Below are 19,583 nucleotides of genomic sequence, written 5' to 3' on the forward strand. Positions count from 1 at the left end.
AATTACTAAGTGGGTAAATTTTATATATTTTTGGGACTAGTAAGTATAAGGGACTAAATAAATCGTTAGTCTACTTGTAAAGCATCAAATCGAATTTCTAAAAATCGGGGAACAAAAAACCTTTAAATGGTAAAGGGTATTTGTTATGACTACAACTTTTCAAAGACAACTATTGGTGTTGTTTACTTTTCTCTCACACTCTATCTCTTCATTGTAAAATAAAAAAATAATCAAGAGACCGAAAGTAAATGAGAAATAAAAGAGTTGGATAAGACAATAAAGATGATCCGAAAACAATTCACAGACATGTATTTGATGCAAAGACTGGAACTTAAACAATAAGCATTTGCCTAAAGTTAGGAGGGAAGGGCTTTGCCGGAGGAAAAGAAGGAAACGAAAAAACTCGGCTTATTTGAGAGTGATTTGTGAGAGAATGCTCATGATTAACATATTTTCTTAATTTTGAGTAACATAACATGGATAAGATTGAAAAGTTTATCTACGCCCCTCCAAAATTCTTCAATTCATTTGGAGCTGGGGGATTTTGTATTATAAAGAAAAATAAACTCCCCAAAACCCTACCCTCTAAATACAGACATGGATTGGGTGCAGTCAGCACCCTTGACTGCATGTGCAGTCAGTGAATTTAAAACTGTTGGATCCAGATCGGACGGCTTGTATTTAAAGATCAGAATTATTATATTTAAACTGCATTTAAATCTGAACCGTTTGATTTCAATCAGACAACTGTGATGCACTGACTGCATCACAGTGACTGCACTGTATCCAAGTCCCTCTCAATACCATTCATTCTTTCCACTGTTTTCTTTTCTTTTTTTTTCCAAGGCTCTACCCTCCCTAAACCCCACCAAACAGACCCTAAAGAATCTAGAGCATACAATGATGAAGAAACATTGTTGCTTCATAATTACCATCAATCTTAATTCATACAGACATCAACTTCAAATACCAAGAATGTATGTATTCTACAAGGATAAATTAACAGATTTTGGTGTATAGTTAGTAATCAAACACCAAAATCTGCTTCAGAAGTTGACAAGTTGTACCTAAGATATTTTTCCAACACTTCAAATAAATTGAATCAAGTAGCTAACTTCGTTACATCAGAACACAGATCGTGCCATTTAAATCATAAACTACTAAAGAAAGCATCTATCCTACAATAGGAAACTCTAGTGAGGCTGTTAGAGATCATGTTAATGCTAATAGATCCTAACAGACAAAAAACAAAATAACTCGTTCTTACCATACTGACTTTATTGACCGTCTCAGCATCCCACAGCAACACCTTTCTGCTGTTCTTACAGATATCGAAGCAAAACCTCTATTATAGTTTTTAAAAAAAGTTCCTCGTGCAAGGTAACACGATGCACTTAGTTACTAAAAGAACAACTTCAGCATCATATATAAATGAAGCTATTGACAAAAATACAAGCATTTCATCAGAACAGAACATAACCCCTAGAAGTACAATCTCCACTCAAGAGTAAAAAACAAAGTAGAGAAAGTTGCATCTCAACAGCACCTTTTGAAAACATCAAACAAATATATATCATACCCAACTTCACATCTCCAACCTTGTAATAATGATTCCAAAGAGAGCAACTTGCTGACATCTGCATTTTGAACTAAAATAGGTGCCGTTTCTATACATAAAGAAGTAAGATAAGGTCGGACTTGCCAGATGTCACATTTCAGAAACTGAAACGTGGGAACTTACACTATTAAAAACCCAACAGGTTCAGATAGAATATTGAATAAGTAAACACTATCCATTAGTGCATATATCAGAAATATTGTATTCACAAAACTTTGAATTGGCTTTTGCTCATAAAAATGATTGCTACCCAATCATCTAACAGGGTATAATAATACATAATCTAAACTAACAGAACAAAAAAATGTTCCTCTGCATGATGGCAGGGAGAACAAGGAAAATAAAAGAGGGGGAAAGTACAAGAAGAGACGACCCTGTACACATACCTCTATCTTCGTCTCTTTCAAAAAAAGAAAATGGGAAAAACCCTCTAAGAACAGTGGTAATATACAAGACATTCGAAACAAGAATAAAGCATGTGATGATGCCTACCAATATAAATTTTGTTAATCATTTAACAGGACCTGCAGTAAACAATGGATATCCATCTCCATATTCAAAAGCCCACATGAATGACCAGCTTCATCTGCACAAAACCGACAAGTTTATTGAAGTTTTCTCCAATTTTCTGCAACTAATATTTCTATTTCTATTCTAACATGTGACAATATTTCAATACAACCAGAAAAGAGTGGTCAAAAGCACGGATTTTTCATACTCAAGACAAAATCTAATATAGTCATTAGGATTAGGATAGTGTAACAAATAGAGCAAATTTCATCAATTGATTTTGACTGGGAGCAAATCTAATCCACAACCATTGGAGACATGCAGTAAGTATAGGATAAAACGGAAATCATATGGGGGCTATATGGGACTTGAAAAGAAAAAAAACGGCTTTTTTAAGCATTCGCAGGTGGTTTAAATAACGAAAGCAATACAAATTTGAATTATTAGTCAATCTAAAATGCGATAGAAACCGACATTTATGTGTCGCCCTGATGGAATAAATATAAATATTGTATTAAAAACAACAACTAAGAGAAGTTATCCCGTTAAAAGGAAAATATTATTCGTAGGATACCATTAATTAATTTATTTGAATGATTGTACTTGTTTCCAAGCAAATTACAGAGTTCTAGCCAAAGTTATTAACGCGGCAAAGCGGCGCGGTAATGAGGAGCGGCGCGGACAATAAAAAATAAATATTTTATTAAGGACCGAGAAAGTGTGAAAAAAAATATATTTGATATTAATAAAAATGAAAAACTAAAGACAATCAATTGATTTTTTATTGTAGAAAAAAAATTAATTGATTATTAGCAATAATATAAATAAAAAATAATTTTAATATTAATTAATATTTAGTATTAATATCTTTGTGTATTTATTTTTTTAAATTAAATTGATTGTTTAAATAGTATTAACAAGTTATCCCTTTTGGTTTGTTGGTTGGTTTAATATGGACCTAGCCCAGCCCACTACCCAATTATGAAAGAAATATGAAACCCTAGTTCTCATATTCTCATCCGCCGCCAGCTACTTCATTTTCACATCAGCGGCAAACCAACAAACGACTATATGTCGTTCTTCCATTGTCTTCTTTTTCTTTAAGCAGTTCTTCCATGTTAATCTTCGTCGTGCTTCTTTTTCTTTTTCGTTCTTCATTTCTTTTCATGTGAAACTCAGCCGCTCCAACCGCATCTGACCCGCTCCGCTCTCGCAATATTGCCCGCTCCAGCCGCTTTACCCATACGCGACGCACCAGTGTGGCTGGGAGCGGTCACCTCAAAAAATCCGCTCCACGTCACTATTGCGGCCGCGTCAGCCGCTTTTAACAACATAGGTTCTACCTAGTGAAGGCTACTAGACTACTAGGATGTATGGCAAAAATCCCCTAACCCCAATTTTTTTCGTTTTTCAGCACTAAACCAATTAGCAGACTGAGTACTGCAGAACCATAAAACTCAAATAACAATGCTGCTTGTTTGGAAAGTGAATATAAACTACTGACTTGAGATTATCATTGTGAACAAGAACATCCACCGACAAAAATTGCAACAATCCCAAAATATGAATGATTAGTATACCTCGAATACACAAGTCACATTAATTTGCCCCAACCCTCCACAAAAAACATCACAAAAAGGAACATATGTGCAATTCAGCGTTTGTTAAATTATATATACAAGGCAAAACAGAAAATAAAAATACCTGTACAGTGCTGACAAAAGGGCCTAAAGATTTCTAGTTCTGACAGAACCGAGCAAACTCAAAGCTGCTCCATCCATCAGAAATCATTATTCTACTGTAGAGTTAGGTGGACGTATAAGCAAACTGCTCTGTGCTGGTTGTAGATTTTGTACTTGATGTTGCAAAGCCACATCTTTGGGAAAATGTTGCTCCTCCTCCTGTTGCTGCGGCTGATGTTCCGTTTGTTGGCATGACTGTTGAGACAGATTTGGTTGCAACGAAGACTGTTGTTTAAGAGGCAAAGACTGATGATGCTGCCACTGTGCCCCAGAATTATGTGCATGAGAAGGCAAGTTAGCCGATAACTTCCGTGGGCCCAGCCCAGGGTTAACAGTTGGTGGCTCAGTTGCAGCTGAATTTCCAACAGATGTGCTCTCCAAAGAGCTCACTTGAGTAACTGGATTGGGATTGGGGGAATCAAATGATGGTTCTGAAGTTTTCCTCTGAGAGGACACAGGAGCAACTGCTAACACACTAGTTGAATCCATAGATCCCTGAGACATTGAAGTGCCTGTACTGACTTGAGAAGCACTATTTCCAGGCTGTTGATCAATTTTAAGTGAATCTGTTTGAGACATGCTTAACGACTCAGAATGCACCTGACAGTTATGTTGCAATGTTTTCTGAACATTTAGTTGTGTTTGATTAATTTGCTTAGACGGCGTCTGAGATTGCATTTGCAGTTGATGATGGTTGGGAGAAACAACAGCAGGCTGTGTTGTAGTTATATGACCTGAAGCAACCGGTGAAACCTGAACTTGTATGTTACTGTCAGAAGGAGATACTGATGGCTGATGTTGCTTTGATGAAGAACTGGTAGATCCAGAATGTAGCTTCTGCTGCAATTGGCAATGATTAGAAGGATGAGCAGGACCTAATGGCTTGGGTGGTTGATTAGGATCTAAACCAGATCCAGCATATAAGGATTGACCTTGCAACATTTGCGTGACTTGATCCCCTTTCTCAATAGGTTGGCTTCCTGGAGCTACAGATAATCCATTTATGTGAGAAGGATCCACAGGATTGTTCTGATGGAGCAACATGTTTCCTCGTCCTATTCCCTTCAAAATTTTGGCCTGTGGTTGAGGCTGTGCATGCTGTGGCTGATTAGGATGCTGCCTAGCAGGTTGTTGATACTGCCGCTGCTGTGCCTGTCGTTGCCGTTGCTTCACTGCTTGACTGGTAACATTAGAACCAGGGTTTCTACTGAATCCAGGTTGTGGCAAATGATGTTTCTGCTGTTGGTGCTGAGATGACATTGGACCCAAAGGAGATGATGGTGTTGCAGGGGAATGAGATACTTGCTGAGATGAATTTTGTGGTTGGGCCTGGGAACTATTTTGCTGAGGTGGTGATATGGGAAGTTGGGCCTGTGCCTGACCATGTGGATTCAAAGCATTTGTCGCAGAAAGCTGTTGCTGCTGCTGCTGAAGATAACGCTGCTGCAGTTGCCTTTCCTTTGCCAATCGGATAGCATAGGCTTGTTGTGAATTTGTAGCGTGATTTGGACCTTGAAGATGTGGATGGGAATTGCTGAGATGAGACTGTTGCTGAGATAGTTGATGAGGTTGCTGGGCATGTCCTGGGTATTGCTGAACAGATGGGGGAGTTGTCTGACTATTAAAAGCAGAACTTATCCCACTAAAAGCGGGCATGCCTTGGCTGTTCCCTTGGGTGACCTGCATTGAATGTTCTGGAACCATCATTTTCCTTTGATGTCCTTGATTATGGCCCGGCTAAAGAAAGTGGATGGAAAAATCATTAATAGAAATAAAATAGGAACACCGTAAATGATAAAACATAAAAGAGAGAACTGATATAAATATATAGTCATGAGCTTGTTGCCCAGCAAAATTCACAAGACAATAGATGCCTAGTTTAATGGATATTAAGTTTCATGGTTAGTGTGGAAATTCCAGCACCGTTGCCACTATGGTACCAACTAAAGCCTAATAGTGATTAGGAACACATCTTACCCTCATCATATGTACATTATCACGAGGTCTCAGCATTGAGTTTCCTTGTCCGGCACTAACTCCAGAGTGCATATTTGCAGGGCTTGGCATCCCCACCATACTAGATGAAAGCATAGATGATGATGCCATTCCTTGAAACCCTGGCCTTGCCATTGCAATGCTTCTGTTAATCCCACCCATCATGCCCAAACCATTTGCACCAGACAGCATCCGAACACCACGGTCACTTCCTGAATGAGATCCAGGAACAGACATGCTAGACTGTTGCATGTTTCTGCCGGATATCAACTGATTATATTGTTGTAATCTCTGCTGTTCATCAACTGATAATGGTACACCTCTAGGAACTCCATATCTACTATCCCTGTAAAAAAATGCAGAACCTAGCAGTTACATCACCAAGATTATCATGCATACACGCACACACACACACACACACACACACTTGCACAAGAATATCCAGTTATAAAATATGCAAACCTGACAGAGGCTGCCATTGGACCAGATGGCGATGACAAGTTGTTGCCAAGACTCATACCAGAAGGTGGCGGGTTGGAAGAGCTTAACCCAGATGAGGGAAGAACTGATGGTACAGAACCATGGTTTGGTAATGCTAAACCAGCAGCATGAGAACCTTGATACCCAAGGGATAGCACATCTGGGCTTGTTGCATTTGTATCACAAAGATCAAGTGGCCTTCAACCAGAATTCAAACATTAATGTACATAAAAATGCGAAAATTACTACGTAAACATAATTTCAGCTAAATAAGTACGTAAAATTTTTCATGATTATGAAACGCGTGTTACAATGCATACATAAATACACACATATATGTGTGCATTAAATGGAACTTACGTCAAAAGTCCTCCATTCAAGTTGTTTGGGCAAACTTGGGAGAGAGCAATCACATGAGAATTATGGACAGGTGCTAGTTGTTTTAAATCCTGGTTATCATTCTACATTTAAACAAAAGATTTTCAAATTAGCTATGCCATATAAACTAAGAAGGAAGATGGGGACAGGTGCCATATAAACTAAGAAATTAGCTATGCCATATAAACCTGACCATAGCTCATACTCATAATATTGTAAGGTGTGTACAACGTCAAAGCATTCAAAATCAGAGTAAAGTTCCATAACAAAAGTTGACAATAAAAGGTGAGTTTGCTAGGAAATCTCATCCTAAATATAGAACAAAACATGACAGAAAAATGATCAAATGCCCAACTGTTTAACTAAGACTAGTATTCGAATCATCCAGGACTTCAACCGGATATGGTGACAGAGTTGGTGGCAGATTCAGGACCCTGGGTCATGGGGTGCGAAAAATGGACTGAAATAAATAATTTTAAATATGTATAAATACAAATAATAAGTGGAATAAAATGGTTATATTAGTTAACTTCCTAAAAATTTATGAAATTCACTTTTTTCTTCGGACTTTATAAATTTTTCAGTATTTTATCTTTTTATATTTAAATGTCGAAAAGAGAATTAAAATTGAATGTGTAAAAGAAAAATATTGTTTTTTTGTTACTAGGCTAAGACAAAAAAAGAAAAGAGAAAACACAACCAAAAAAAAAAAAGAAAAATATTGTTTGTCGAACCCATACTTCAACGCATCAAATGTCTCTACAATTTTTACCATACAAGTACTATTTACGACACTGAACATGTCTTTTTTTAGTAAAAGTCTTTGTGTGTGCAACACAAGGAAGACAATAAATTGTATGGGATATGAGATATTCAAATTGGTTATTTACTTTATTATTTATTTAAATGTATATCTATGCATGGTATTAAATATCCTCAAGATGAAAATTTAAATTATTATGTGATATATAAATATGGCAAATTTTCACAGCAATAATTTTGGCTTGGTGGTAACTTGAGTTGTATTTTTGCCATATATAAATATAAATTTAAGAGAAATATAAAAAAATGGAACATTAAGTAATGGTATAATATTAATAACATAATAATTAATTAACATGAAAAGACGGTTCAGTCAGTCTACCCTGAAAAAGTGAAATAGGATAGAATTTGTCAGTGTGTGCAGCACCGAAAATGAAATGAGACAAAATGGCGGTGCAAAACTTAATTTTCTGGGGTGCTAAATTCAAAAATATATGATTATCGGTGTAATTTTTAAAACTTGAGGGTGTGCAAGTGCTCACCCTGGGCTTAACCTGGGCCTGCCTCTAGAGTTCAATTTCTAAAAAGGAAATGATGATGAAAAATAAGGATACGCGTTCGAATAATCATACACGAAAAGGAAGCACTACACCTAGATTTAAAATAAAAAAAAATAGTAAATAAATTAAAAGTTGGAACAGAGACAGGACACAGATTTCTAAATTATAACATCACGACAACTAGTTAGTTAAGGCAGGAAAATATTCAGCCAATGCTAAAATACAGTAGAATCTTATTTTCATACAATTGCAAGCATCACTCAATTCAAGCTGGATTTTTCGACTTCTCATTTCCAACCACTAAAGTTCAACTGTTCCTTATTTAAGTTAACTACCTGTCATTAAACTTAATACTAATCATCTGACTTGAACAGTTATAGATACCATATTTAAATGTCATTGCATATTAGAACCACTAAATAAAAGATGTTTCTCCATCAAACCTGATTCCTGTGGTAACGTTGCTTCTGCCCAATCTTGATAATTTTATCAAAATGGGTCTTCAGTGCATCCTCCTCCACTGGCCCTTGTAGACGTTGAAACAACTGCCTGGCACTACCCTGTTAAAGATATCCCCAAAAAAAAAATCAAACCATTAAAAGCTGCAAAGCTTCGACAAGCATGAGGATACAGTAAAGTTAATACATACCTTTGGAATTCCAGGTAGTGTTGATGGGTATGATTGAGAAGACCCTGAATCTTCAGCACTATCAGCACCATCACCAGCACTTTTGTCCATTAAAATCTTGTGACGCTCCTTGCATTCTTTTGGTTTCCGAAAGATACACTGGAAATATTACAAAAAAACATGCAACTTATGTTACAGACACAAGAGGATGAGAACTAAGTAATAAAGAAGAGAGAGAGAGAACACATTTTTGTGATGGTTCATAACAATACAGAAAAGGAAGCAATATCTCCTTCACAGCATCCTATACAACAGATGGTTCCCCTTTTTACAAATGAGTAAATGCTCAATTTCTCATTACTAAAATCTGAAAGAATTTTCTTCAGCTGCTCTCATACTATTTAAGCTTAAGCCCTTAGCCCCTGTTCTTACTAACTCTAACCACCTAAAAATTTCTGTAATAACTACTTTTAACTGATTTGTATTATTTTCCATTGTTTTATATCATAACTCCTGTCAATGAAATCCCCCTGAAATTCTGCCTCATTTGCAGGGAGAAATTTGGGAGTCATCCTGGATGAGTTTATAAGGGGAAATGTTTAAAGTGCACGGGAATTGTACATTGGTTTGTATTCTTTCAAATTTTTAACAACATAGCTGTTCAGTTCTACTGTAAGCTTCAGTTAGTTATGTTCTGAGCTGTAAATAACAGAATTAGAAGCCTCTAGAGCAAGCCTCTGCAATCTCTGCAAACATAGGTACCCTGTAATTCAGAGACTCTAACTCATGTTATAAAAAAATTATTTAGTACATAAATTAATTTTTTCTATCTGGGACTATTAGACTTTCGTTCGTTTGCTTTCATTTCTCAGAAGAACAATCCTAAGATTTGTCCATTACACCTCAGTGAACCTGCACAAACAATCCAACCCATACAGTTTTTGTCTCATAATTCTCCAATTCCATCTTTCTTCTTCAGTACATAAATTCATAGAAGAACTCAGAATCATTGTATTGTGACTGGCTTTCTCTCCTTTCAGTCATGAATTTCCTGTCGTCTTTATCGATTGTGCCCAATTTTCTCATCTGCTTATCCAGTAAATTTTGAATTCCCTATACATCAAATGCATATTCTTCCCAAACCTCAGCCACAAAAGAATCCAAAAAATGTGATTTGAGTTCCATTACTGCCGATTGTCTTCCTTGAGTAGTCGTTTCTATATTGCATTTGATGAGATATCCAATAAGTGGGATCAAAATTGATACGGACCCAAGTGTGAGAGATCTGAGAATGACAAGAGAGTAAAAGAATAGAATTCTCCTTCCAAGATTTACACAACAACAAAGGGTTTCCCTTTAACAACTAACTACTACTTGGTTTCCCAATACAAGTAAATTTGAATTGATCATCTCCGGCCACTCTCCTACTATTATGCTAAGCTTCGAGCCACTGTTGTCAACACTTTTAATCACCAAGCCAACATTATAACAACTTTAGCTGCTTTGTCTAATTTTCTATGTTTTTCTATCTTAGGCCCCATTGTATTCTGAGAAAACCTAAACAATTGACTAAATAATTTTTGCAATAAAAAAAATATCCGCATTTAAAACTTCATAATAAACAAGATAACAAAGTTCCAAGAGATATTCCATGTTCATACCATATTTGCACATCATTACCTTAAATTGTAAAGTACTGTTGACAGCATCACTTACAAGCTCCCAGTTAGGACCCATATCATGAACCAGGACAACAAGAGCCTGTGACATGGAAGAGAAAAGGGATAAGCCTTTTCCACAGAGTTGTCGAGATAGAAGTTTATTTATTCTACAAAGGACCATATAACAAAATTTTAGATCTCTTGTGAATTACAAAAACCTGATCTTCAAATAGTGTCCAAGGAGTTCCAGAACCAGGCTGTCCTCCAGCAGAATTCTATAAGAATAAAAGAAAAATAAGTAGGATGACAAGGGAAAATTTGCTACAAGACTGTCAGTCAACAAATTCACACCAGAATTACCTTCAGTAGTTTGGCTTTCCTTCCCTTATCTCGTCCAGTAATGATTCTAATCAATTTATTTGGATTGGACATGTTACTCATTTGCGAAGCAGCTGGGGAGAGAATAGAATTATTTATTGGAGAAATATTTTCAAAAGTTTCAAGCGATTGCTTTGTCATCTTTGGCTTCTTCCCAATATGTTGCCCGTACAAACCTACATAACAGAACGGTTAGTACATAAAGCGTGGAGAGAATAGAAAATTAATTTTAAGTAAAACCAAAAAAAAAAAATCTAAAGAATAAATATTTGATAAGGTGATTTACCACTATTTCCATTGGAGTCAAAGTGATGACTATCCGATCTCTTCTTGGAATGATCCCGCTGCATTATAAGCACATTAAGACATCAAAGGATAAGTACTGTGGAAAGTATTGTCTAAAAATATTAAGCAATACAGACGAAGGCTTCGGAATTTGCAATTGGTTGTAGGCACACAAACTGTGACTTGTGATGATGATGTTCTAAAGTACCAACAAAAAAAAGGCAGGAATAAACGTTCTATTGTACCCAAAAAAAAACAAAACAAAACTCTCCAGCAAACAGCTTCAACTCTATCCCCCCCCTCAAACCAATATATATATAAACTAAAACATCAACAAAGTTGCATCCCCGGTTACAGCAAATTTATGCCAAATTACACAGAACTCAAGCCTAGCTTATCGTGTCCAAAGAGGTAGACAGATATCAAGACAAGGAAATTTTGAAGAAACAAATCACCTGTTCACTTGGAACAACAGATTCCAACTGCCATCCCGGATCATATGCAGAACCCTGTAGAAATAATTGTTATTGTTAAGTAATCGCAGTAAAAATACAGTTTCCTAAAATAAATTAAATAGAAAAAGTAGCCACATCTTAAAAAGAAGTATGTAGACTTAGTTACGTGAATGTATATTTTGATTACCATATTCTTAGGCTTCTTTTTCTTTGGTTTAACCGATGTTTCACCACAATCATAAGGTAACTGTTTTTCAAAATCTCCAACCGACTCTACCTCCATACCCTTCTGGAGCTGTGATCCACCATGTAAAGTACTTTGGTCATCCTGAAAGGAATTGGTATCTCCACTTGAAGTAGCATCTATCTTAGCAAGAGCCTGTACTGTCCCAGCGACCACAGAAAACGGACTCACAACTCTTTGCCGAGAAGCTGTACGTGTGCGTTTCGTTATTGTACCAACATTTAAATTAGCAGGCCTGTTTCCATATAGTGTGGACGGATGAGCTCCAGTTGAATAGTGCGCATAAGGCATATCAGTTCCAATTTCATTGGACCTATGCGTGTATTTCATCCTATGTTTGTGTTTCTTCTGTACCGGCTTAGATGATCTTCTACCCTCATAGGTACCAGGCAAATAATAAGTGCTGGTTTCTCCTTCATCTTCATCGTATGCAACCTCTTCACACCCAAACTCTAAAAAAGGGAAAATATTGTGATTAATTCCAGACTGATCAACAAACAACTCATAAATGAAATAATCTATATAGTCCCAATAGTACCTGCTGCAGTATCATATATGGATGTTTCAACTTCTTCATGAATGCTACTACCAGTTTTCTAAAAAAAAAATTATCAACAAAATGTTAGATAAAATGTCATATTAAAATATGTACATACACACACACACAGATATGTATATATATATATATATATATAAAGCTTGTCCTCAAAAAAAGTTTAACCATATAAAACTTAAACACCATTCAAGAAGCACCGCACTATCTACAAATGCATGAAGTAATAAAATTTGAGCATATATGATAATACATTTACCTCGCACAATACAAAATGAGATTCAATGGATTTTCTGTATGTTTCCATGGCAGCGGGAGGAACTGTATAGAAAAGACTTTCCTGAAAATTAAATTAAATATACAATATGTAAATGAGATATTTCAGGTAAAACAAATAGTTTTTCATAAACTACTAGTAAAAAGTAAACCACAAAATCATCAATTAAATCATATTGAAAGAACCATATACTGCGGACTTCACAAACAACAATTATATTTAACAAAAGCGGTGAAAATAAACATGAGAGAAATGGGTCAATAATTTACAAAATTAATAAGCTAATCATATAAATAAATGTAACTTGTCCATACTTCCGTAAGATTTTCCTCCCATGACATGTCAACAGTACCGGAATCAGATATCTTATCCGGAGTTGCTGGTGCTTCTGCTTGAGAGGAAATTCCATGCGACCTACTATCCATTATATACCGCAAAGCATAGGAATGCACTTTGAGTCCCAATTTTTTCCTGGCATTTTGTCCCTCCAAGCAGTTACTTGATTCCTGGCCAAAATCACCAACATTAAAGCATTACTAACAAACATCTCATAATGTCAACAAAAACAAAACCTCGTAACTTAAAGTAGTGCAGAAAGTGAAAATTGACCACCAAATAAGGCGAAAACAACACAAGTATCTAATATAACACAGATCACGAGCATTCAGATCATGCAACAGGCATCAACCTCTTGTGCATATAACTACTGTACAAAACAGGCAGGCAAATTACACAAACATACATCAACAAGCATTACAACAATGTCCAACAAGAAAGTAAAAAAAATATGAGAATATAATTCTTTGAACTGGGAGTTGGACCTAATTCATCCTTACAATACCGGCTAGTAAGGTGAGGGTTGTCCTCACTTATAAACACACATTCAGGCCATCTCGCAACTGATGTAGGACTTCTTAACAATAATAATCAAAATATAAACATAGTAAATAATGAACAGTTCAAACATATCTTTAAGACTAAAACATACAAATCTTCACTAAATGGAAATCAGGTACAATTTATCAAAATAAAAATCAGGTACAAACGTATTGAAAATTTTATTTTCCGGTTATAGGCATAAACAATACAATCAAATATTAACTTCAACCATAATTAGCTTCATCATTTTTGCACATAAAATCAACAATGAACCTTAACAACCAAACCATTGATAGACATTTGCACATACAGTCACTAAATTCAGGATCCCACATAGCATAACATCTAAGTATCTTGTTGAAGTTTACACACTACAAAAAAACATACACACACACACACACACACAAGTGAATACACTGCTGTAAAATCATTTGACTGCAAAAGGAATGTTTTCTCATGTGAGTGACTAATTAAACAAAACCATATAACAGTTCAGCCCTATGACCACATCAACCGAAGTGACGGCCATTGACCAATAGAAAAGGATAATTTTTTTAGTGGACAAAATAAAAGGTTAAAGAAAATAACCAGCACCATTTCAGAGTTTTTCCGCTTATCCCTAGAAACTTCATTCGAATCAACTTTCTCAGATTCAACTGCACCGCCAATACAGTTATGTTCAGGGACATCTTTGTCAAGTAGTAACTCAACTGAATGCCAAAACTGCATGACAGCTTTTGCCATGGAGTGGCACAAAATTTTCATCTCCAGATTCTTGTTTTGCTTTTCAAATTTTAACCGAGAAGTAAAAGATGCCTGATGACAGAGTTGCGCAGCAGCAGTTGTCTTCCAAAGACGCTCCTACAAATCACATTTTGGTGGATAAGTGATTTTTTGAAAATCAAATATCTAGTAAATTTAATTGGGGTTGTATTCAAAACGCTAAACGAGAAAGACGAACAAGGGTGAGGGTACAATAGGAAATCACGGATAGGTCTAGAAAATAAAACCTGTGCAAAATCATTTGCCAACCATGCCATTTCTTCTAGGACAAAATCCCAATGAGACTTTCGAAGGATCGGTGAGGGTAATGCGTGAGCAGATAACTCCATAATCCTCTTCCGCTTGACCTGTTTAACAAATGACGTCAGAAATTTATAGCTCATTGAACAAATACCAAAACTTTACAAGTGCAAAAGCCACTAAAAATAGAAATTAAATACCTCTATAATACGAGCCTCTTCTAAAATAGAATCCTCGTGAGCCTTGTCTGCTAACTTCAAGTGGTGCGGAGAACATGGTTGACAGTCAGATGCAGCAGTGGTAACCTTGTCAGCCAGAGTACTTTGAGGATTTGTAGCAATTGACAAATCCTTAGAAACTTGAAGCCTTTCACAGTTGTCATCCTTTGTGGAATTGGAATGATCCACCATGACAACACTTTCCCCTTTATCAGCCTTCAATACAGTACTGTCATTGCTATGGTGTCCTCTAATACTAGAAGAATCCTTCAACTTGTTTTGCATGCTAGAACTATTCATATGGAAGTCTTCTTCATTTTTTATGTTACTACCACTACCAGAATGGTTTACATAACCAGCAGCATGTTCATTCTTAGCAGTAGTACCATTTTCACCAATGTTTGTCTTACTCCTTTCTTTTACAGCTTCAGAAGCAGTTGAACTTAGTTTCTTCTCAAATAAAGTTTGTTCCAAAGCAGTTCCATTTGCATCAGCATTTTTTGTATTAGTACACATATCAGTATCATTATTTACATCTCTAGCTAAACTAGTTTGCGCACAACAGGACTCTGGATCAAAACTCTTCAGGCCTACTGCAACACTGCTATTTTGGTCTTCGGTTGGTGCACCTTTCCTGTCCACTTTTATGTTGCCAAAACCATTTGTCTGACCAGGACAGGATTCATCTACAGGTTGTGCAGCAGCTACACGAGGTGAAAGCTCAAGTTCACCTGAAGCTCCTGGGTTCCTTTCTCCACCTGCACTAGCTTTGCCAAAAGCCAAGACAAGTGGGTTATGTACAGTATCATCCTGAGAAGGTACAATACGTTGATCTTCTTTGAAGTTTCTATTCAACGTAATATCTAATTTGTCTGCAGCAAGACTAGTACTAACACTATTTGTTTGATGAGTTCGAAGACCCATTATTTCATTATCCAATGGATCACTTGTTGCTGGGTCTTTAACAAATATCTCGCCATTTAAACTAACAGGCTTTGGCTTAGAAACGGATGGTACATTTTGATCCTTTTGTTTGTTTGTATCGGATAACAAACCCTTCCCATCCCTTGAACCCCCCCGAGGACCGTGATTTGGTCTCGATCTGTTCCTTCGTGCATATGGGCGGAAAATAGCAGAATCTTCGGTCTCTTTAGTATTTTGACTCACACCAATTTGAGAAGACTGTTCTGAAGGAGCAATATTATTTCTTCTATTTGAATGTAAAGATCGCTTTTCTCCTTCGGGCAACTCATTCTCACCATCAAAAAGTAAGAGGTTATCAGCAGTATTTGGCTCACTGATAGAAGGAGCGCCTGGTCTAGCACTGCTGTCGACAGAATCGCCATGAGGGGAGGCAGTCAATACAAAACTACCTTTTGCTTCACTGAAGAGGGGGGCAAAAGAAAGCAGCAATATTGCATCATTAAGAAAATTAACATACTAATAAGATAAGTTGCATGTACAGATGATAAAATGAAGGAAAAACAAAATATGAAAGAAAAACAGAATAGCCAACCTGGTCACAAACTGTTCTTGATGTTGATCAGTGAGTGAAGTAGACTGAACACTAACAGAAGCAGCATTCCCTAACTTAAAGTCCAGAGGGTTCCCGCCCTGCAATTACAAGGCACAAGTGATGGTCATTTACATTGAAATCATGTTTTAATAGAGTGCAAAAGATATAAATTTCCATACTTTTTCAAGAAATTCTAGCTCCCTTCTTCTTTCTTCACGAACGTCATACTCCTGCCTGCTAGCAAAGAGCATGAGTTATTCTTAATGCATAAGAGTATAATAATCCTTAAAACGAACGCTAAAAAGTCAAAGTACACAAATTTTTTCCATTTCCATCACCTGAGCTCTGCTTGAGCCTTCTCAATTGCTACTCGGCGCGGAGAGGTTTTCAAACCTATACCAACTCCGCCGTCCACAACACCTCCCATGGAATCAACCTCAGCATTTACAACATGAGCAGATCCGGAGTTACATCCATGCATTCCCGCCCTTAATATCTAAGAGCTTCACTTCCCATCTAATACAGAATCTGCGAATTTTGTAATAAAGAGGGAGTCAATAAGGCATGAATCCAATTACATAGCAATTCCTAGGACACAGACTTTCTCAACAGTAAAACATTACAAATGTTGACGACTGTTGAAAATAAATAATATCGCATAAAAGACATAAACAGCAACATCAAATTCACAAACACATCAATAATTCCAAATGTTCTTAATTGAAAAGACAATTCAAATCTCCACGACAGGCTGGTATATTAGGAGGTCAATATTTTGAATCTCCCCCATAGTCCAAATGTAAACTACATGTTAAGCAGTTTGTATTTGGATGGCTCAAATTTTTAAATTGAGGTTCAGATCATTTTTAATCACAAAAACAAATTAACTTTGGTGGTTTAGATCGTCCAGTTTCCTAGTAACTTCAACAGCCTTAATCCAAAATGTCAAAAGTAACAATCTCACAAATAATAGTTACATCAAAACACTTAACAAGCATAAGATTCATCTTTTTCACCCCAATCCCCAAAAGCATTTCAAAAAACATGTAAGCAAATTTTTTCAATAAAAGAACCCCAAAGATCATCATACTAATGCTTTTCATGAGTCAACAGATTATACAGTCATAGCCTTCTACATACTAGAAGAAAAGCAACAGTAATGAGTAATGAGAGAGTATAAAGCAAAAAGAGCAGCCCTTCCCTCCCCCGCCCCACCCGACCCGGGAAAAAAAGCTTAAATTTTTTGCAAAGGATAGAAAACCCACAACCAGAAAGAAGCATCATACTACCAGCACACTCACATACAATTCCAAAAGCTTCCAACTAAACTAATCACAAAAGAGTAAAACCAAGGTGTAGTTAATACGTAAAGTACTAGTAACCATACATATAAACATATATATTTAGCAACTATTGCATGCATCAAAAAAGTTGCCGCCAAGTATCACCTTCAAACATTCAAACCCGTAAACACCACATGTTTATACTTCAAATCACTAGCTCTAATTTAGTTACCCAATAAACAAAAACCAACATTAAATAACACATCAATGCCATAGCCCACATAAACGTTTACACACTAAGCTAAAACGAAGTCACAAACCAATACCATTACACAACAATGCGTATCACAGTATCAACTACAAGACAACGCTCCACAATTCCCCAAAAAATTCAAAACCCTAATTCCGCGGAAATTTCCCCCAATTCGTACAATTCTAGGGTTTCGTGAAAATGTGAAATAAAACAACAATTGAGCCAAGAGAAAACACCTGAACGTAAAAAAATTCGGTGAAATTGGAAACTAGGGCACAATTGAGGAGAATTGAAGAAAACTCCCAACTCGAATTCGTTTTCTAGGGTTTTGCAAAAAAAGAGGAATATTGTCTATAATGAACGAAAGAAGAAGGAATTAGCCCTAGAAATGCAAGCCATGGAATCAGAACAAGTATAGGTGATGATAAATAGAATCCGTGAGTAGTAATTGGGGTTACGTTTAGTTTCTCTCTCTAGAAGTTGAAGAAAAACGAAGGGTGATTTTGTTATTTGATGTTGTTTTTTGTTGTTGGTGTTTTTCGAGGTGAGAGAGAGAGAAAGAGAGAAACTATGCGAACTCTGCTAGAGAGAGAGAGAGAGAGTGATGTGGGCTTGAAGACGATGACGAACTAACAGAAAAGAGGGCTTTTTGTCAAATTGGACATTTCTTTTGGGCTTCTTTTTTTTTTTTTTTCAATTTAGATTTGATTGATGTGGTGATGATTTAATTTAATCAAAAAAAAAAATGAATTTAACTTGTTTTTATTTTTTGGTTTTTGGTTTTTTTTTAGGAAAATTAATGTATGCATCAATTACAAGTTAATTTTTCCTTAAATTTTTTTTTTCAACAGGAAAAGGAAAAGGAATTGGTTTAAATAAGGCATAAGGCATGCCCAAAACAATAAAGCAAGTCGTGATAATTTGATGCATAATACATAAACAATAAATTTCTTTACTAAATATTTAAGCCTTGACACAATTAAAAGTTAATTTAATGTATGCATCAATTAAAAGTTAATTTTTTCTTAATGCATGCATTAGTAATAATGTTTTTCTTAAACTAAGTAGTTTAGTTGTTAAAATTTTACTCTAGCACAAGGTCCCTACTAATTGAGGTATTTTTATGAGGGAAAATAATTTATGTTAACAATTAATCATAGTTGTTGGATTTTTTAAGATAGTTGTTGACTTTAATCCTATACATATTTTAGAAGTTACAAAAATGATGATTTATGATTAATTGACTTTTTTATGATTAATTGACTTTTTAGACCCGATAATCATAATACTGTATTTTGCTTTTGTTGATTTTTTTATTTGTCATGTATGTGACATTAAGTTAAATGTATATGAGTTAGGTGTTTGTCGTGTTTAGTTATAATTAAATGTGAAATTGGATGTTATATTTCAAAAATAAAAATCCTATACATATTTTAAAAATTATAAAAATAATGGTATGTGATTCACTAACTTTTTTTTCTTACAAATGATTCACCGACTTTTTAAACACAATAATACAATGTAGTATTTGATTTTATTGATCTTTTTACTCGACATGTATGTGAGATAAAGTTACATTATATAAGACTAGTGGCCAGACAGCCACGTCCCGTCTGTGTGGTCCGATTTTATGAAACTAAAAACATAATTGGTTAGATGAAAAAAAATATATAGAAGTTATGTTATTTTTTGTTTGAGAGAAGAAATTATTACATAGAAATTTTTAAAATAGAAGTTAAGAAAAAAAAAAAGAGTAGAAGTTAGGAATAGTTTTAAAAAAAAAATAAAAAATTGTTTAGAAATAGTTTTAAACAAAAAATTGTTAAGGGTATTATGGGAATTACAAAAAAGGCTACACCAAATTTCAAGTTTTCCCTTTATTATA

At 35.5% G+C, this 19,583-nt stretch overlaps 1 protein-coding gene across 2 annotated transcripts; it reads right to left on the reverse strand.

Annotated features, from left to right (window-relative positions):
* Window positions 1-1,774: 1,774 nt before the first annotated feature.
* On the reverse strand, window positions 1,775-18,398 carry LOC123889950 (chromatin modification-related protein EAF1 B-like). 2 transcript variants are annotated; one of them, XM_045939475.1, is made up of 23 exons: window positions 17,935-18,398; window positions 16,501-16,690; window positions 16,342-16,396; window positions 16,163-16,260; window positions 14,629-16,030; window positions 14,416-14,535; window positions 14,000-14,266; window positions 12,841-13,032; window positions 12,509-12,589; window positions 12,235-12,292; window positions 11,640-12,148; window positions 11,453-11,506; window positions 10,999-11,056; window positions 10,695-10,888; window positions 10,553-10,609; window positions 10,354-10,434; window positions 8,695-8,832; window positions 8,489-8,605; window positions 6,706-6,806; window positions 6,328-6,543; window positions 5,848-6,211; window positions 3,833-5,607; window positions 1,775-2,204 (listed from the first exon to the last, which is right to left on the reverse strand). In XM_045939475.1, exons 2-22 carry the CDS (start codon window positions 16,641-16,643, stop codon window positions 3,919-3,921), a joined length of 5,994 nt encoding a protein of 1,997 aa, XP_045795431.1. In that variant the 5' UTR covers window positions 16,644-16,690; window positions 17,935-18,398; the 3' UTR covers window positions 1,775-2,204; window positions 3,833-3,918. The 2 variants fall into 2 exon arrangements, with proteins under 2 accessions (XP_045795431.1, XP_045795432.1); XM_045939476.1 differs by having other exon boundaries at window positions 3,833-5,550; window positions 17,935-18,327.
* Between the last annotated feature and the right edge of the window lie 1,185 nt (window positions 18,399-19,583).

This window comes from Trifolium pratense, linkage group LG6, assembly GCF_020283565.1.
Source record: "Trifolium pratense cultivar HEN17-A07 linkage group LG6, ARS_RC_1.1, whole genome shotgun sequence".
NCBI lineage: Eukaryota > Viridiplantae > Streptophyta > Magnoliopsida > Fabales > Fabaceae > Trifolium > Trifolium pratense.